Consider the following 17,735-nt stretch of genomic DNA (forward strand, 5'->3'; position numbering starts at 1 on the left):
CGTATCGGCGTTGAAGATATCTTCACCAAGAGAGGGGAAAGTGGAATCTTACATTTCAAAAATCGTATCGGCGTTGAAGATATCTTCACCAAGAGAAGGGAAAGTAGAATCTTACATTTCAAAAATCGTATCGGCGTTGAAGATATCTTCACCAAGAGAGGGGAAAGTGGAAAGGTAGATTACAGTTTTAGAGGGTCAAAACCATAATCATAGATTATATTTCTGCTTCTATAAAAATGGATTCAACTCCCTAACTGTATAATTGGGATATGTCTATCCGTCCGTAAGTCACTTTCTGTGCCATAACATACTCTAATTTACGAGGTTTCCTGGTTTTTAATTTTATTTGAAATATTTTATATAATTCTTCTCTTTTTATTTCATTTTACCCTTGCAAAACATTTTGTTTTTAATCAAATTTAAATTAACATATTACAGAATAAAAACCCCACGTCAGTGTTATAAATACAGGTGAAGCAAACAAGCAAATGAATTTAAATTCGAAGATCTTTTATGTTTTTTTCAGAAAATGTTGAAGAAATTATGACAATTACATGGAGAAATAATGAAGGGCTCTGTAAATGTTGTGTATCTATTCCCTATAGCTTTATTAGTTTGTTTATTAGTAAGTATTATATGTTAATATTGTATATCTATATCCTATAAAAAACTATTCAGTTATAAATCTTTCTCAACCCAATTTAAAAGGAAAAAAGTCTACTTCATCATTCCGAAATATATTTCAAGTAAAAAATACTCATTATCAATCGCATCTCTTGTAGAAGTGAATCAAGCAATATTAGCTTGGTCGTTTTATCCTATAGCTTTATTAGTTTGTTTATTAGTAAGTATTATATATTAATATTGTGTTTCTATTCTCTATAGCTTTATTAGTTTGTTTATTAGTAAGTATTATATGTTAATATTGTATATCTATATCCTATAGCTTTATTAGTTTGTTTATTAGTAAGTATTATATGTTAATATTGTGTATCTATATCCTATAGCTTTATTAGTTTGTTTATTAGTAAGTATTATATGTTAATATTGTGTATCTATATCCTATAGCTTTATTAGTTTATTTATTAGTAAGTATTATATGTTAATATTGTGTATCTATATCCTATAACTTTATTAGTTTGTTTATTAGTAAGTATTATGTGTTAATATTGTATATCTATATCATATACCTTTATTAGTTTGTTTATTAGAAAGTATTATATGTTAATATTGTGTATCTATATCCTATAGCTTTATTAGTTTGTTTATTAGTAAGTATTATATGTTAAGATTGTGTAACTATATCCTATAGCTTTATTAGTTTGTTTATTAATAAGTATTATATGTTAAGATTGTGTATCTATATCCTATAGCTTTATTAGTTTGTTCATTAGAAAGTATTATATGTTAATATTGTGTATCTATATCCTATAGCTTTATTAGTTTGTTTATTAGTAAGTATTATATGTTAATATTGTATATCTGAAACCTATAGCTTTATAAGTTTGTTTATGAAATGTAAACCAACAGACACGAATTAAAAGAGTAGCTTCGGGTACCTAATTCAAATATAAAATATATCTTTTTAAGTATTTATTTAAGCTAAGATTAAATAGCAGTTTTGATTAAATAGGTTATTATATTTAGGATTAAATACGAATACTTTAATAGCAAATATATATAGATTTAAATGATTCAAACTGTTGATCAATTATGCAGGAATGTTTCTGAAGTAATAGGATGTCTGTTTGTATGTAGAAACACCAAAGTAGCAGGATGACTGTCTGTCTAATTAAACAGAAGTATTAATTAGCGGTATAACTTTGAAGGCCTTGAAGAGGTGGAATATTTGTCTGTAACTAAACTCGTTAAAGTAGTAGGATGACTTTCTGTAGCTGAATTGGCCTGAAGAAGGCTCGACTCCAAACCAGAATGTTCTGTATATGGACTCTCAATTACAACTGAATCTAATAAATGTTCTCTTAACTTTTTCCAGAGTAATTGAGAGTAAATGAGTATGTTTCTCCTTTTAAGCCAAAAACTTAAACTTAATTATACTACATTTATTAGTAAGTATAATATGTTAATATTTTATATCTATATCCTATAGCTTTATTAGATTGTTTATTAGTAAGTATTATATATTAATATTGTGTTTCTATTCCCTATAGCTTTATTAGTTTGTTTATTAGTAAGTATAATATGTTAATACTGTATGTCTATTTCTTATAGCTTTATTAGTTTGTTTATTAGTAAGTATTATATGTTAATACTGTATGTCTATTTCTTATAGCTTTATTAGTTTGTTTATTAGTAAGTATTATATGTTAATATTGTATATCTATTCCCTATAGCTTTATTAGTTTGTTTATTAGTAAGTATTATATGTTAATACTGTATGTCTATTTCTTATAGCTTTATTAGTAAGTATTATATGTTAATATTGTATATCTATATCCTATGGCTTTATTAGTTTAAGTTTATGTAATTAAATTGTTGATAAGGCAATATTGATCCCATCTCCTCCCTTTCTACTGAATGAACAAACTGACTAATAAATAATGTCCAAGTTAGTAACCTAAATTGACGACAATTTTCCCCCTGTTATAATATCCACATATATTCTACATTCTGGTTTTACATTCAGAGTAGCTACGCATTCTAATTTGTAGCTTACCATCGCAGGAATATGCATGGCAAGTTTGAATTTGATAGGACAATTCTTACATGCCAAAATTAATTGTTTAGATGTATTCTCATGAACCCTCCAGAAAATTTCTCCCGCCAAGATTTCTTTATGGTAGCCACACTTTACAGGTATCAACATTTAATCCAGTGGCGTGCCCTGGGTTTTGGCTGTTTTTGGTGGGTTTAGAACCTGATCAATGGGGGTTTAGAGGAGTAAAAGGAATATTTTCTCTGCACTGAAAGCTCCGAAAACACCTTATTTTTAAAATATTTTAAAATAGGGAAGGGTAGGGGTGATTTTTGTTTGTTTGTCTTTTATTTTATTTTAGGTTAGGTTAGGTCAGACCTCGAATGGTTAGAAACCTAAGGAGTGTTTAAGCGTAGGAAAAAAACTACCCCTAATTTTCATTTTATTTATAAGATAATGGGGGTAGGGGTGTCTGTGCCCAAAAGGCACTTTGTGGGAAAGCACATAAATATTCAAAGCACAGTCTCCTATAAAATGCTAAAGAATAACAGTTCTATACAATGTGTCCGTAATCTCTAATAACCAAGAGCGGTATTATCCTCTTAGAAATTTTTTTTCAATATTGAAAATTTTAGTACCCCCCCCCCCCCCCCCCCACAGCGAACTATGAACTCTGGCCGCAGCGCTCGGCTCCCTAGCCTGCCTAGCCGCAGCGCTCGGCCCCCTTGCCTGCTTGGCCACAGCGCTCGGCCCCCTTGCCTGCTTGGCCACAGCGCTCGGCCCCCTTGCCTGCCTAGCCGCAGCGCTCGGCTCCCTAGCCTAAAACCTAACCTAACCTAAATAGTTGTTCGTCGGTAGTGGGGGGGGGGGGGGGGTACAAAATTGAAAAAAATGAAAAAAAAATTTCTAAGAGGATAATGCCCCAAGAGCAAATAATATACACAAGGAACAAGCTGTTAAAAAATTGCACGTATATAGCATTTTTAAACATGTTTTTATGCCTTGCGCGCTCCCTGTGCATTATGTAAGTGTAGGCTGGTTATGATGATGTACAAATCATTTGACAGCCAGCAGAATTCAAGCTACTAAAAAATACATTCCTATTCTGACCTATATTTCAAGTCTTATTTTACCCTGGGATCTTAAGGGACAAGACATTGGATGATACATTGATATAAACTTTGAGTACCAGTTTGATTTACGGTTCAATGTCCCCTCCTTCCCTGAACTTTATCAATGACATTAAAATCTGATTGAATGTTTCTTTTCTGTTTTAGATTCCAGATTGTATTGTTGATAATAACACAGGTAATTTATCACATCGTATTATAGATAGATTTTCGCGGATTGTAAAATGAAATATCGTAGGATCAATGTATGTATTTTTATTTGACAAAAGATGAAATAAAAATTGTGTTCTAAGCTTAGCTTCTCTTCTTTTATCTATCAATGGGGTATTCGTATGTTAAAAAAAAACCAATTTCCAGCATTTTCTCTCAAGAAGGAACGGCTACGGAGTTTTTACATTTTTGACACACCATTGTATGGAACTAGCCAAATTAAAAAGAAAACCTCATCAATTCTCCCAAAATCGAAAAAATTGAGGAGGGTAAAATGAGGGGGTTCAAGTTATGAGGGTGGTTAACACCCCCTTTACCCCAAATCCCCCACCTACCTTGGGTTTTTATGTTTAAACAGTAGTGAATTTAAGATGAATATATGTTTTAGATCCTAGAGTAGAAATTACAAATGTTATAGAAGATCAAAAGAGACCAGATAAAATTGGAGGGTAAATTTTAATACTTGAAGTTGGTAAAAGTTACTTGTAAATAAGGGAACTAATTCGGGTCGACGAATCCTGATTGACGAATATTTAGGCAATTTTTAGATTTGTCGCCTATTTAACGAGGCACTTTTACCAGAATAAAAATGCTTTGTTTTAACATTTTTTTAACAATGACAATTGTGATGTGCGCAGCGCAAAAAAGAGCATAGAGGTATAAAAAGTAGAGAACCACGTAAACATCAAACAATTATGATATCCACCGTCTATCTTTAATTGAAGCTGAGTAAATCTAATGTTATCAAATGTTTTATAAAACACTTTCTTATATTGATTGGTTAAAAAGCTTTAAGCTATTTTCATTACAGCTTGATGATAATTTCAATCTGCAGAAGGGGTAGTTTTGTTCTTTATCATTGGGGATCTACATCAGTTTATCGCCCATTGTCTTTAATATTTTTAATCAGAAACATTTTTTATAGAGGTTTCTTTCTTTTTGGTTGGGCGGGAGGTGCCGTGGGCCTCCCAGAGGGATATCTCATAAGAGTCTTAAAGTACCCCAACCCCCCCAAAAATAGTTAAAAATAGTGGATCTATAAGAAGCTTCCGTGTAAAGCAGAACCATAGCGGTTCAGTAGTTTATCAGATCCTTTACTACAGACAGACTGGCAAACACACACACAGAAAATCTTCCCGTTACTAACATTTAAAAATATATTTTAGGCCAAATTGTGTAAAGTTTGATGTTGACCTTCCTCATGAATTTGATGAAAATAATTGTGTGCCTAAGTAAGATTTTCATTATTTTCTACCTATCAATTACGGGTGAGACAGTTGTCTGTGACACTCTAACGTCAGCGCCTACAACCTAGGATAACTAAGGAGAACCTTTTATGTCCAAACACCCGGGGTATTAGGATAGTAACACCCAACAGAAAACCAACTCTTTGATTGCACGATATTTGTCTGAAAGTCCTAACTGTGTGTACATGGTAACTAGTTGTGCCTGTTTAAAGTCTTTGATTATGACGCGGTGTTGGGACCAGGTTTGGACTCATCACCTCCCCCAAGACGAGCAGATACGGTCACGGGTTTCATTAATAGTAGCAAAGATACTATTCAACAAAATTTTGTCTGTCTGTGCGTCAGTATGTAACGCAATTTTTCCTTTGTTGTTTGACTTGAATAAAGGGTACTACGTCAAACATTAGATACGTCAAACAGTAGATGCGACAAACGCTAGATAGACAAACAGTAGATGCGATGTCTTTCTACAAAACTGTCCATCTGTCATTATGACAGGCTGCCATTTAAAACAGACAGCTTATTTTTTGTGGTCTTTCCATTTCTTCTTATGTTTATTTTTCTCAATTTTATTCTACTTTTTTTGAAGCTTGGCAGCTGGATGTTAGTCAATATTAAAAAAACAGCTAGAAGTCTAAACCTGACCCAAAAATAGCAACCTCTCTTTTTAATTTAATTCAAACAAATTTTCTACTAGTGAATATAATCATTCTTGTTTATCTTTTTTAGAAAACTTCACTTTATCTGGGTTGGTGGACTACTGCCCTACAAATATATTCTAAATATCAAATCTTTTAAAACAAATAATCCAGAATATGAGGTATTTACAAAGGGATAGATCAATGAAGGATAAAATATATTTCCTCCATAATATCTTTTTAATTACCTTTTTTTTCATCTCTCCCTTCTTAATTCAGTATGGCTACGAAACCGATTAATATCCGCTGTATTTAAATTAAACTAGTTCTGAGCCAGTGGCCGCACTGATAAATTATTTTTCGTATTGTGTTATATACAATTTTCCACGAAAAAGGAAATTAAAAACATAAAATCAATGCCGTTTTCAATGGCTCGGGCCTTCGAACCCTTGGGGCTTACTGAACTGAAATTTATCTAATAATTTTTCCATTTCATTATCCACGAAAAGCTGTCTGTAATACGATTCGATAAATATATGTTTAAAATTCATATATATATTTTTTTGCCTTCAAAAATCATTTTTAAACAAAATTTAATTGCATAGTTTTGTTTAAGAGCAACATTTAAAGTGTATTGGCTTACCTGTGTGTCTGTGTAATTGTTGCGAAGGATCTCGTTAACCGCTATTCGGATATGGTTATCTTGTCTCTCATTTACAATAAAGCTTTTAATAAGTCTGGAGAATTTTTAAACCTATATTTGGGAAGAGCACACCATTCCAAGAGAAATAATCCCTAAAATAAATTAACCCCTTATTTTTTCTCAAATTTTTACTTTTTTATATTTTAGATAAATTTATGGACTCAAGTGATAACAAAAGAGTTGTTAGAAAATAGTACAAATATATTTATTGTTAATAATATTACAAGGTTAGAAATTTTGACAACCCCTTCAAAACTTAATTGATGGGGGTGCAGGGGGGTAGATACACACCCCTAGCTGTCTCCACTAAATATTCAACATATTCAAAATGCAGCTGGCAATTTTTGTGTGACCTTTTTAGCTTGGGTGTTTTAGGGGTTGTAGAGGGGAAAACACTTGGGGGCCTGTATCAACCCCGTAAATTTTTGCAAGGGGTTGGATACACCACCCTTATGCATGTCTCTGCCCAAAAACAAATTTGGCTGTGCCCTTTCCTATGTTGTGTTAAATGTGTGTCCTAAAAGATAAAACTCAAGAACACACATTTAAACATAAAATAGGAAGCATCTCCGTACGAACCGTACTTTGCTTGTCATATCCCGATTAACATACATTTATTTTCATTCATATATATTATTTTAGTGCCATGGAGGATTACATAACAAAGGATTTAATAGATGCAGAGTCCAACATGGGGGCTAAATCTGATATTCTTAGGCAAGTGTAATAAAATTTTATGATACCGACTTTTTTTTTGCAAATTTTATAACAAGAATTTAACATAAATATAAAGTAGAATTAAGATATAATATAATATAAATTAGATATTAAGTAGAAAGATGTCAAACGTTTGTCAGGATCAAGCTTAAGATCATGATAATTGTTGTACCAATTGGGCTCTGCTTTTCTGGGAAAATGTCCACTTTTCGTACAAAGGTTTAATGCTATTTTCTTGGGATATGATTGTAGGGGGGGGGGGGGGTAGGTGAGACACTTTATACTGGAAGTTAGGGTGATTGCCTAACAATTAAGTATAATACAATAAAAAGGCGTGAAAAAAACTATTCTGTATTGTTTGATTATATGTTTTTGTTGTTTTAATTTTGATAAAATATTAAAAAGGTAAATTTGTTTTCCATCATTGAAGATGTACAACAATTTATCAGCCATTGTCTGATACCATCATAATTTAAAAATAATAACCAAACACTTTTTTTAGATATGAGGTTGTGTATAAAAATGGAGGGGTCTACTTTGATACAGATTCACACAGGTTAGCTTTGTATTTTGTGGCGTTGCTACAATAGACCTAATTACAATGAATTAGATCAATGATTTATTCTTGTTTGATATAGGTCTTTTCTAGGATTAGTTCTATTGTAATTAGATCTTATGTCCTTAGGTCTTATGTATGATTAAGTCTTTTGTAGCATTAGGCCTTTTGTATAATTAGGTCTATTGTATGATTATTTTTTTGTAGGATTTGGCCTTTTGTATGATTAGGTCTTTTGTAGGATTAGGCCTTTTGTAATTAGATCTTATGTCATTAGATCTTATGTCATTAGATCTTATGTAATTAGGTCTTTTGTAGGATTAGGACTTTTGTAAAATTAGGTCTTTTTTAGCAACGACCTGTTAATGGATTCTTTTAACCTTGTTCTAGAATAATATAAGCGGAGCTACTGTTATTGTCATTCAGTCGGTTTTGAAATTCTTCATGATAATGGATATATTATTACTTGGATCTTACACCAGATTTTCATGTTCTCCAATAAAGTGAAACTTGCAGTGGGTTAAAATAACGTTTCCCCCTTCCACCATCTTTATCCCATCCTCTTCCCTTCTACTGGATGAACGATGTAGAGTTCAATGTTAGCAAGCTGTATTGGCGACAACTTCTCCCCTGTCAAGGATATTCTACATCCATTTGTATAATACACATTCGTTTTCCCATGTATTTTCTTCATACAAAGTAGTCTGGTCTGTCTGTGTCTTGATAACCACTGGACCGATATGGTTCTCCTTTACAACGAGGCTTCTCTTAGACCCTGAGAAGGTTCATAACTATTTTGGGAGGAGATGCCATCACCCTCGCCTTAAAAAAAACAACTATCAATATATTTTTTAAAATTTTTCTTTTAAATCTATAATGTGATATTTTTTTAGTGAGAAACCTTTTCTAGAAGTTCTAACTCGTAGTTTTGTTACTCATGTTAATGGAGGTAAATTTCTTACATTTTTATTCAGTTGCAATTCTTTCTTATTGTTATTGGAATCATCTTGCAAAAATTTATAGGACATTTCTATCTACAGTAATCGAAGGACATAACATAAAATTAATTTATACTAAACTGTAGATATTTTACCACTTTATTTTGCCTTTTATATATAGAAGCTAATCAAGTAATATTAGCATGATTGTTTAACTGTTATCTAACCGTTACCGACATAAGAACCTTCCATAATTGAGCTTTTGATAGTTATTTATCGCATCGTATAATAGACAGCTTTCCGCGGACAGTAAATTAAAGAAATATAAGATTAATTCCAGTTTTGTTAGACCAGAGGGGGCGAAGGCCTGGGCTGACAACACTGGTATTAACATCATGTTTTTGTATTTTATAATTCGTAGAAAATTATTTATAATTCGATACGATACATGATTTTAGGTATTTTTGTTTTTAGGTTATAATAACATCTCCAATTCTGTTTTTGGATTTCCACGGGTAAGCAGATTAAATTTTAACCAAATAGTCAGGTGCAAGGACGTGCATTTGGTGTGGTAAAGACAGGGAGGGAGGGGACACTTGAATGTAAATTAAACTGGTGCCCAAAGTTTTAAAAACCAGGCTCTATCTTTTATTGGGTTAATTTGGATACTTTAATCAAATCTTTAACGGTTGGTAAAACATGGAGTGTCTATATTTTTCAACTATTTCTTGTAATCTACAGAAGAGGTGATTTTCTATATTATCATTGGGGCTGTACATCAATTTACCGTCCATTGTCTTATTCCTTGATATCCCTGAGTTAAGTAAAAAGTTTTTAAAAAATATGTTTAACCTTTCCCTCTCTTGTAAAAAAATTATTCCTCTGGCTCTTTAGGAGGTTTACTAAAATAGAACACACTTAGTATTTATTAGTATTCATCTAACAGATCTATAGTATAGATGTATACACAGACAACTACCACCCTTCATTTTTCAAAGACCTCTTTCGTCCGCTTCTAAATTATTTTCTGCTACTTGGCTGTGTTAATATAAGCGATACCATTGGTTGATTTTCAATGACCCAAATAGAAAGGTTGCACAAGACGGTTGCGATGGTGAGATACAGTTATTTAACCCTTTCTCCCTCTAGTATTTACTTTATACTAGTGTTTTTACTCTAATATTAATTCATTTATAATTTATTTGGATTGTTTCCCCCCACCGAATAATCTTTGAAAAATGGCAACCCACCAAAAGATGATCAGGCCCATCGCCCCATAGTTTGAAGCCCTTTATTTTCAGCATTTCATTTAACCTAAATCCCCAAAAGTTAAATCAAATGATTTGAAAGGTTTTGTGTTTTTTCTTTATTTTTAACATTTTTTATTTTAGGGATCAAAGTTTTTAAAGTATGTGCTAGAACTTTTAAGATATCATATTGGAAAGGTAAGTGTTATTTTGATAAATTTTGTTAAACTAATTTTCTTTCTACATTAGCATTGCATCTCTATAACAAAAGTTTCTTAAAAACATAGGTATGTCAAAGACCCTCTTTTTAGGAACATATATTTTTCTATGGAGGATTTCCCCAAGGAGGGTAAAGGAAGAAGTTTCAATAAAAAGGATATTCATATCTGCTCAGTGGTTTGCTTCACACAGCCAGACACATAGACATCTATAATGATAATGATATATATATATATACTAGCGGCTTCGCCCCTAGCCTCTAGGGGCTTTGCCCCAAGAAGTTTGATCAAAACAATTTTTCGTACTTTAGATTTTTAAAAAAAATATTTTAAGAAAAATTTCTTTGAGGGGGGGGGGAATTTTTTTATTTTTTTTCGGGGGGGGAGTCGAACCCACTTTTTCAATTTTAGTTTTAAAAAGAAATTTTTTTTTTTGGGGGGGGGGGTATTTTTCATTTTTTGGGGGGGTGGGGGTGTCTCACCCCCCAGGAAAATAGTTATAAACCTTCCCGGGACTTATGAGAAGCTACCCTGTAAAGGAGAACCCGATCGGTTAAGCGGTTGGCGAGATCCTTCGCTACAAACAGACAGACAAACAAACAGACAGACAGACAAACAAACAGACAGACAGACAAACAGACAGACAGACATCGTTCTACTTTGTATTATAGATATAAGAATCTATATCTTATCACTGTTATATAGTTTTCTTTTCATTTTGAGTTAGTTTGCTATTGATAACTATGTATTAGATACTTATAATTTTCCAGTATGGCTTCAAAACCGATTAATATCCGCTGGTTCAAAGCCATACTGAAAAATCATTTATCGTATTATATCCAGTTTTTACGAATATAAAAATGCACAATCATAATAATAAAACCAGTTTTAATAGACCATGTCTTTGACATCTTAGGGCTAACAAAACAGGTTTTAATCATAATATTGTATATTTAAATGTCTGCGTAAAGCTGTTTACATTACGATGCAATAAATAATAATTCCTTTGTTTAGAATCCTGGTGGAGGTGTTCCTTGGAAAACTGGTCCAGCTTTTTGGTCTGGAGCATTTGTAAGTTTTCAGTTAATCAGGGAGGAACGGGATATTGGGCTGCTTATTACGCTAGTACCCAAAGTTTTATAATAAATAGCGTTTTCTTATTTGTTGGCTCAACAACAAATTTATTCAATTTTGATTGGTTGGCTCATTAAGTTGAGAGATTCATTTTTATTTTTGTTTTTAATTGTAATTATCTTTCTTATATTTTTAGTTAAAATACAACAGTTCGTCAATAAATATGATACCTCAGAAGTATTTGTGCCTGGAGAAAACTGATATCGCCCTGGTTTCCCAGGTTTACAAAGATATATATCTTTTTTAATGGAACAAAGGTGTTGCTTAACTTAACCCACTTACCATTGACAGAAATTGATATACAATATCTTTGTTTCTTTATTTGCACAAGAAAAAAAACCTAATTTTCCATAGCATATTTTGGAAATGTTATTGGACCAACGCCAAATTTATTTTTTTACTAAATAATTTTAATTCAGCAAGCTCTTAAACGGCTGGCAGCACAGTCTCTGTACATTATAACCCGAAAAAAGCAATACTTTTGTTCCATTAAAACACACACTTTTAAATTGGTTAGTCACACCACAATGATTTTATTACAACTTTTAAATCTTCAAAATTATATCCTATCACACAAAGTAGTATATAAAATTAATGCCAATTTTAATGGCCTTGGCCTTCGGCCCCTCGGGGCTAATAAAAACTGGTTTTAATCATATATTTTTTTTTCTAATATCCACGGAAAGCTGTTCATAATACGATGCAATAAATAACTTTTATATATTTTTTCAGACTCATGATGCCACTTGGTTGGGTTAAAAATTCAGATGTGATATACTAGTAGCAAAGCTACTCTATAAGTGTTTCAGACTGTCTGTCTGTCCTTCTGTCTATCCTTCGGTAATGGCAGCTTTTTTTTTACTAAAAATTCAAATCTTATATATTTTAAACTTTTTGGCCTTTTTTTTACCCCTTTTACTAGAATTATGTAATCAAGTAGTAACCAATTATTTTAAAAGTTGAGAAATTATTTATAATTTTCCTATATCTACTGAAAAAGGTGCAATTTATGTATTATTCTGTGATATTATTAATTATGTGTTTTAATTTTTTATGAAGACAATTACATCCATAAGTAGCGCAGCAGTAGCAAGATCAAAGCATTTAAATAAATGAAAATTGTGGCCGCGCGTCATTCGGCCAAAGCTAAAAATTTAAAACCGTTTAATGCTTTAGAAATTTGTTTAAGTAGATGGATTACACTAGTTTAGACTTCTAGCTGATTTTTGAAATTGTAAAAGGTTGTTTTCCCCGAGGCTACAGGCGGCTGACGCGCGTCTGCCGAGCCCTGACTATTAGGGAGGGTCAATTTTGGACATTTTTATGTGAGACCTAAGCGGGAACTTGCACTTGATTTATATAAGTATGATACACCTCTGTATGCTTTAAAATTAGTCTTAAGTCTAAAAACCGTTGGCCACCACACATACAATTGTATAGCTATTTGTGAATGGGAGTATAAAATTTATCAAATCTCAACTATGGCTTCATGGTGCTCCCTAAGAAAGCCTTAAGAAGTAGAATCAAGACCTTTTATCCGTTTCAAAATATCTCGTTCCAAGCCTGATATAATCTCAAAAAAAGTCATTTCTAAGGCTAGGAACAAGATATTTTAAAACGAACAACAGTTCCTGATTCCACTTCCCAAGGCCTTTTCAGGGAGCACCATGAAGCCATAGTTCTGATTAAATAATTTTTTATACAAATATATTTGTGTTCGCCAACGGTTTTTAGACTTCAGAGCTGGATCTTTAAAAGCGTAGCCGTTGCCATAGTCGTGGTCAGAGTTACAGCCACCAACCTAATAGCGATCTTTAAATCATATTAACCACGCGTTGCCGTGGCCACAAAAAAAAATGCGATCTTTAAATCATATTGGCAACGCGTGGTCCTAATCGTAGCGTGGTTAACCAGGCTAAAAGTGACCACAGTCCGTTAGTGTGGCTACAACTACAGCCATGACTACGGCCACGGCTACAGCCACGCCAACGGCTACACATTTAAAGATCCAGCTCAGATAAATTTTAAAGCATCCAGAGGTGTATTATACTTCCCGCTTAGGTCTAAGATAAAAATGTCCAAAATCGACCCACCCTACTGACTATTGATTTTCCACCCTAGTTTTAGAGTAACTGTGCATATAAATACTAAAGTATCAAAACAGGATGGCCGGGGGTGAAACAAGAGAATATATATACCAGTATGGCTTCGAAACCGATTTATATCCGCTGGATTAGAACCAGTTCTCAGCCATGCCGAATTATCACGTATAGCATCGTACTACAGACAGTTTTATACGAATATTGAAATAAAAATAATAATAATAATATAATACCAGTTTTGGCTTAATCTTCAATTTTTTTATTTTAATATCCGCGGTAATAATACGATGCTATAACTATATATTATACAGGGAGGAAGGGACATTGGACTGTTTGTTAAAGTTTTATATTCACCTAATCTTTAATTCAGTGCATTGAAAAGATGATTGGGTTGTTAAGACCTTTTCCAAAAATAATCTTAATCTAGATGAGGGGTATTGGGGGTTGTAAAACTATCTATCGTCTATTGTCCTATCCCTTTATATCCCTGCAATAACTTAACACGTCTTGCATTATTACAATCAATTGTTTCATATCCATCGATAGTTGTAAAATCAGTTTTATTTTGGAATTTTTGTCATTTCATAGTTTTGAAAATATTGAATAGGTACTTTATTTGCATTAAACTTTTTTGACTAGTCAAAAATAGTAAATTTTAAGACTATTTCTATGGTTACATTTTTTATCAGAAGCTGCTCTTTTCATTGGTGGAAAAGTTAGTAAATTATTTTTGTTATGTGCCATGTCATTTGCTCTTTAGATATTGTTAAATAAATTTTGTTACTTTTATCTATACTAGTTACTTCACACCTAGCCTCTAGGGGGAGGGTAGGAAGGTCAAAAAAGAAGCCTGAAACCACCCAAATACATATGTAAAGTTTCACTAAATACTACAATAAATTTGATCCAGCAATTTTCGAGATCTTTAGCTACAGACAAAAAACTTTACAACTTTATATAAAAGGATAAATAATTCAATGAATAATAAAAAAAGTGATTTTTGATTATTTCTCGCTATTTATTTCTAACATATCTAGCTAAGGTTTCAGTACATACTGTAATAAATAAATAGGAATAAATAAATTATAATATTGCAACAAATTTTTAATTTTTGGTATCACAGCCGCTGCTAATTAAGCATGGTAGACGGGGGCGGGGGCATAGGCGGGAGCTGGGGCGTAAGCAGGGGCGGGCTTGTAGGCGGGGGCGGGTTTGTAGGCAGGGGCAGCCTTGTAGGGGGCGGGAGCGGCGGCGTACTTGGCCTCGCCGGAGTAGGTCACATCAGCAACATAACCGCTGTAGGCGTCGGCAACCTTGTAGTTGACAGTCTGCAGTCTGCCGTCGGGAAGGGCGACGCTGTAAGAGCCGGAGGTGGCGTACCCGTCTCTGTTCTCTCCGGCCTGGAAGTTGGCACCGGAGTAGTCGTCGGCAACGGCGTAGTTGTAGGCGTACACGGCGGGCTCGTTGTATTCGGGCTCAGCGGCGTGGTAGGCGGGCTTGGCGGGAGCGTGGTACACTGGCTTGGCGGGAGCATGGTAAACAGGCTTGGCTGGGGCATATGTTGGGGCGGGCTTGTAAGCGGGGGCAGGGGCGTGGTAAACAGGTGCAGGTGTAGCCTTGTACACTGGAGCAGGGGCATAAACTGGGGCAGGGGCAGGCTTGTAGACAGGGGCGGGGGCGTGATAGACGGGAGCGGCGTATGCAGGGGCGGGAGCGTGATACACGGGGGCGTTGTAGGCGGGGGCGGCCTTGTATGGCACAGCTGCGGGAGCGTGAACGGCGGTCACTGGCTTCTCATAACCTCCATACCCATGCACGGACTGGGGGGCGGCGTGGGGCTGGCTGCTGACGGCAGCATGGGCCGCAAAGTGGGGCTTGTGCACGGCATGGCTTACGGAGGGGGCGTTGCCCAGCTTGATGGCCTGGTGGTGGCTCTGGTCGGCAGAGATTCCGGCCACAAAAAGGGCAGCAGCTGATACATACAGGAATACCTGAAATAATGATATTATTGTCAATATATTTTGATTAACAGGTTGAGACTTTAGTCTTTAAAAAATGCAAAATTATCCCTTGACCAATGAAAAGCTGTCCTGCGTTTGCAAAATTATCAATATTGCCGTTTAAGACATCTTAACTGACAAACAGACACAAATATATCAACTTTTTAGTAATAAGATAAATCGAACTTTTATCCTTATGAAAACTTCAAAAAAGTAAAGTTTAAACAATTTTAACTGTTAAAGACCATAGTATAAACAAATTATTGTTTGAACTTTAAGAATGAAAATTGTATTTTTCACTTATTTGCTTTTAAACTATTTTTTTTTGTAATGATTTGATTGTTATTCACCTTCATGGTTGGGATGTGTCCACGAACTGATGAAAATATTAGGGTAGCAGCCAATATTTATACTAAAATTTTCATGTGCTACACATAGATAGATACATTTGTCAACGATCGGGGATGACCTATTGAAAGATAAATATACATGAGTGAGAGAGAGAGACAGAGAGAGACACAGAGAGACACAGAGAGACAGAGAGAGAGAGAGAGAGAGAGAGAGAGAGAGAGAGAGAGAGAGAGAGAGATATAGAACAACACTTGATATTAATACCGAAAAGGTTTTAGAGAGAGATAGGGATAGAGGAGGGGGGGGGGGAAGTGCGTCAAGGGGTTACCCTGCATATGTACGCACCTACGCAAATAGGCGTCATCAGCATCGTACCATAGTAGAGTAGTTTTACCCAGGGAGGGAGGGGACAAGGAGCTGTTTATTACACTAGTCCCCAAAGTTTTAATAACGTTTTCTTATTCGTTGGGTAAACAACTTTGGGGACTTTTATGAATTTTATTGGTTGATTCAATAAGTTACGTGTCCCAACGTTTCAACCATTAATTGTAATCTACAGAAGGGGTAATTTTGTGAATCATTTTGAGGATGTACATCAATTTATCGGCCATTGTCTTATGCCTTTAGATCCTTGAGTTTTACCCCCCTCGGGGTTAAAGAAGAGAAATATAGATAGACGGCAGTTTCTTCAATGTTACTCAAATATTTTTAAAGAAATAGGGCATAAAATGTTAGAAAGATAGATAGAGAGAGAGAGAGAGAGAGGAAAAGAGAAATCTTATGTATATAGAGTAGCTTTACTATTAAATATTTAATTTAATCCTATTTATTTTAAACTTTTTATATTATATACAAAAAGGAAAACAGTAAAAGTGTCTGACTATGACGTCAGAAAAAATTTACAACTAACCAATGAGAGGCCGCTATATATTTTACCATTGTGAATACTGGCTTCTCATTGGTTAATTGTAAATTTTTTCTGACGTCATAGTCAGACACTTTTACTGTGGCCACAAAAAGCTATTAAAAGAAAAATTGACAACCTTTTCTTAATTGTAGAACAGCTATGCTGAAAAATTTTTTTTTTTTGGCAAGTTTGAACTATCTAGGAAGACTCAATCAAACCCGAAACATTAATATTGGATCTTTAATAACATTTTGACATTTTGATTTTTTAACTTGGCTCAGAACCGGTTCTGATCCAGCAGATATTATGCCATACGGAGTAATTGTTTATAGCATTGTATTATGGACAGCTTTTCGCGGATATTAAGATAAAAAACTAAAAGATTAAAACCAGTTTTGCTGGCCCAAAAGGGTCGAAGGCCTGGGCTAACAAAACCAGTATTAATTTTATGATTTTTCATTTTTATATTTGTATAAAATTATCTGTTATACAATGATAAACCTGATTTTTCAGTATGGCTGAGAACCGGTTCTAATCCAGCGGATATTAATCGGCTTTGCAGCCATACTGGAAAAATAAATTGCAGACATTATCAGAACACCGCAAATTGTTGCTAAACATAAAAAACACGCATAAAAGTCAACGCAACCTTTTCTTAACAACACTCATATATTTTACACATATCACCCCGTCTGTCTGTCTGTCTGTCTATCTGTCTGACTGTATGTCTGTCTGTATGACCTATACCTCCATGCAGAGAGAGAGAAAGGGGACAAGGGGTTGTTTATTACACTAGTCCCCAAAGTTTTATGATATTGTTTTCTTATTCGATAGCCAAACAACTTTGGGGACTTCAGTGAATTTGATTGGTTGTTTCATTAAGTTCAGTGTCCAGACGTTTCAACCACTAATTTTAATCACAATAAAGTATAATTTTTTGTATATATCGGCCATTGTCTTATCCCTTTAGATCCCGGACTT

General features: G+C 34.0%; 4 protein-coding genes across 5 annotated transcripts in view; 1 reads left to right on the forward strand and 3 right to left on the reverse strand.

The window, feature by feature from the left end:
• Positions 1–796, reverse strand: part of tex (THO complex 3 homolog tex) — a 121,908-nt gene extending 121,112 nt beyond the window's left edge. Inside the window, exon 1 of the mRNA XM_080173097.1 lies at positions 773–796. The gene's annotated coding sequence lies outside the window, so the exon portion shown is untranslated. The remainder of the gene's footprint in view (positions 1–772) is intronic.
• The window catches only part of LOC145329069 (uncharacterized), a 73,766-nt gene extending 72,961 nt beyond the window's left edge, over positions 1–805 (reverse strand). For both annotated transcript variants that reach the window (XM_080173089.1, XM_080173088.1), the window contains exon 1: positions 772–805. The gene's annotated coding sequence lies outside the window, so the exon portion shown is untranslated. The remainder of the gene's footprint in view (positions 1–771) is intronic.
• LOC145329078 (uncharacterized) lies at positions 525–14,285 on the forward strand. The gene is made up of 15 exons (XM_080173098.1): positions 525–625; positions 2,749–2,817; positions 3,934–3,964; positions 4,385–4,445; positions 5,163–5,228; positions 5,973–6,063; positions 6,732–6,811; positions 7,227–7,301; positions 7,804–7,857; positions 8,751–8,806; positions 9,270–9,310; positions 10,187–10,240; positions 11,275–11,331; positions 11,531–11,614; positions 12,127–14,285. The coding sequence occupies exons 1-15, from the start codon at positions 566–568 to the stop codon at positions 12,151–12,153; spliced, it is 906 nt and encodes a 301-aa protein (XP_080029224.1). The 5' UTR covers positions 525–565; the 3' UTR covers positions 12,154–14,285.
• A 208-nt stretch (positions 14,286–14,493) lies between these two features.
• LOC145329080 (uncharacterized) lies at positions 14,494–15,930 on the reverse strand. The gene is made up of 2 exons (XM_080173100.1): positions 15,847–15,930; positions 14,494–15,487 (listed from the first exon to the last, which is right to left on the reverse strand). The coding sequence occupies exons 1-2, from the start codon at positions 15,850–15,852 to the stop codon at positions 14,630–14,632; spliced, it is 864 nt and encodes a 287-aa protein (XP_080029226.1). The 5' UTR covers positions 15,853–15,930; the 3' UTR covers positions 14,494–14,629.
• Between the last annotated feature and the right edge of the window lie 1,805 nt (positions 15,931–17,735).

This window comes from Acartia tonsa, chromosome 9 (assembly GCF_053477335.1).
Source record: "Acartia tonsa isolate MP-2025a chromosome 9, ASM5347733v1, whole genome shotgun sequence".
NCBI classification, from domain to species: Eukaryota; Metazoa; Arthropoda; class Copepoda; order Calanoida; family Acartiidae; genus Acartia; species Acartia tonsa.

Excerpts from the sequence above, each read along its gene's own strand:
- LOC145329078 (XM_080173098.1), top strand. The coding sequence starts at position 566 with ATGAAGGGCTCTGTAAATGTTGTGTATCTATTCCCTATAGCTTTATTA. Across the intron at positions 6,812-7,226 it reads ATTGTTAATAATATTACAAG|TGCCATGGAGGATTACATAA; the intron begins GTTAGAAATTTT and ends ATATTATTTTAG. Across the intron at positions 10,241-11,274 it reads TAAGATATCATATTGGAAAG|AATCCTGGTGGAGGTGTTCC; the intron begins GTAAGTGTTATT and ends TCCTTTGTTTAG.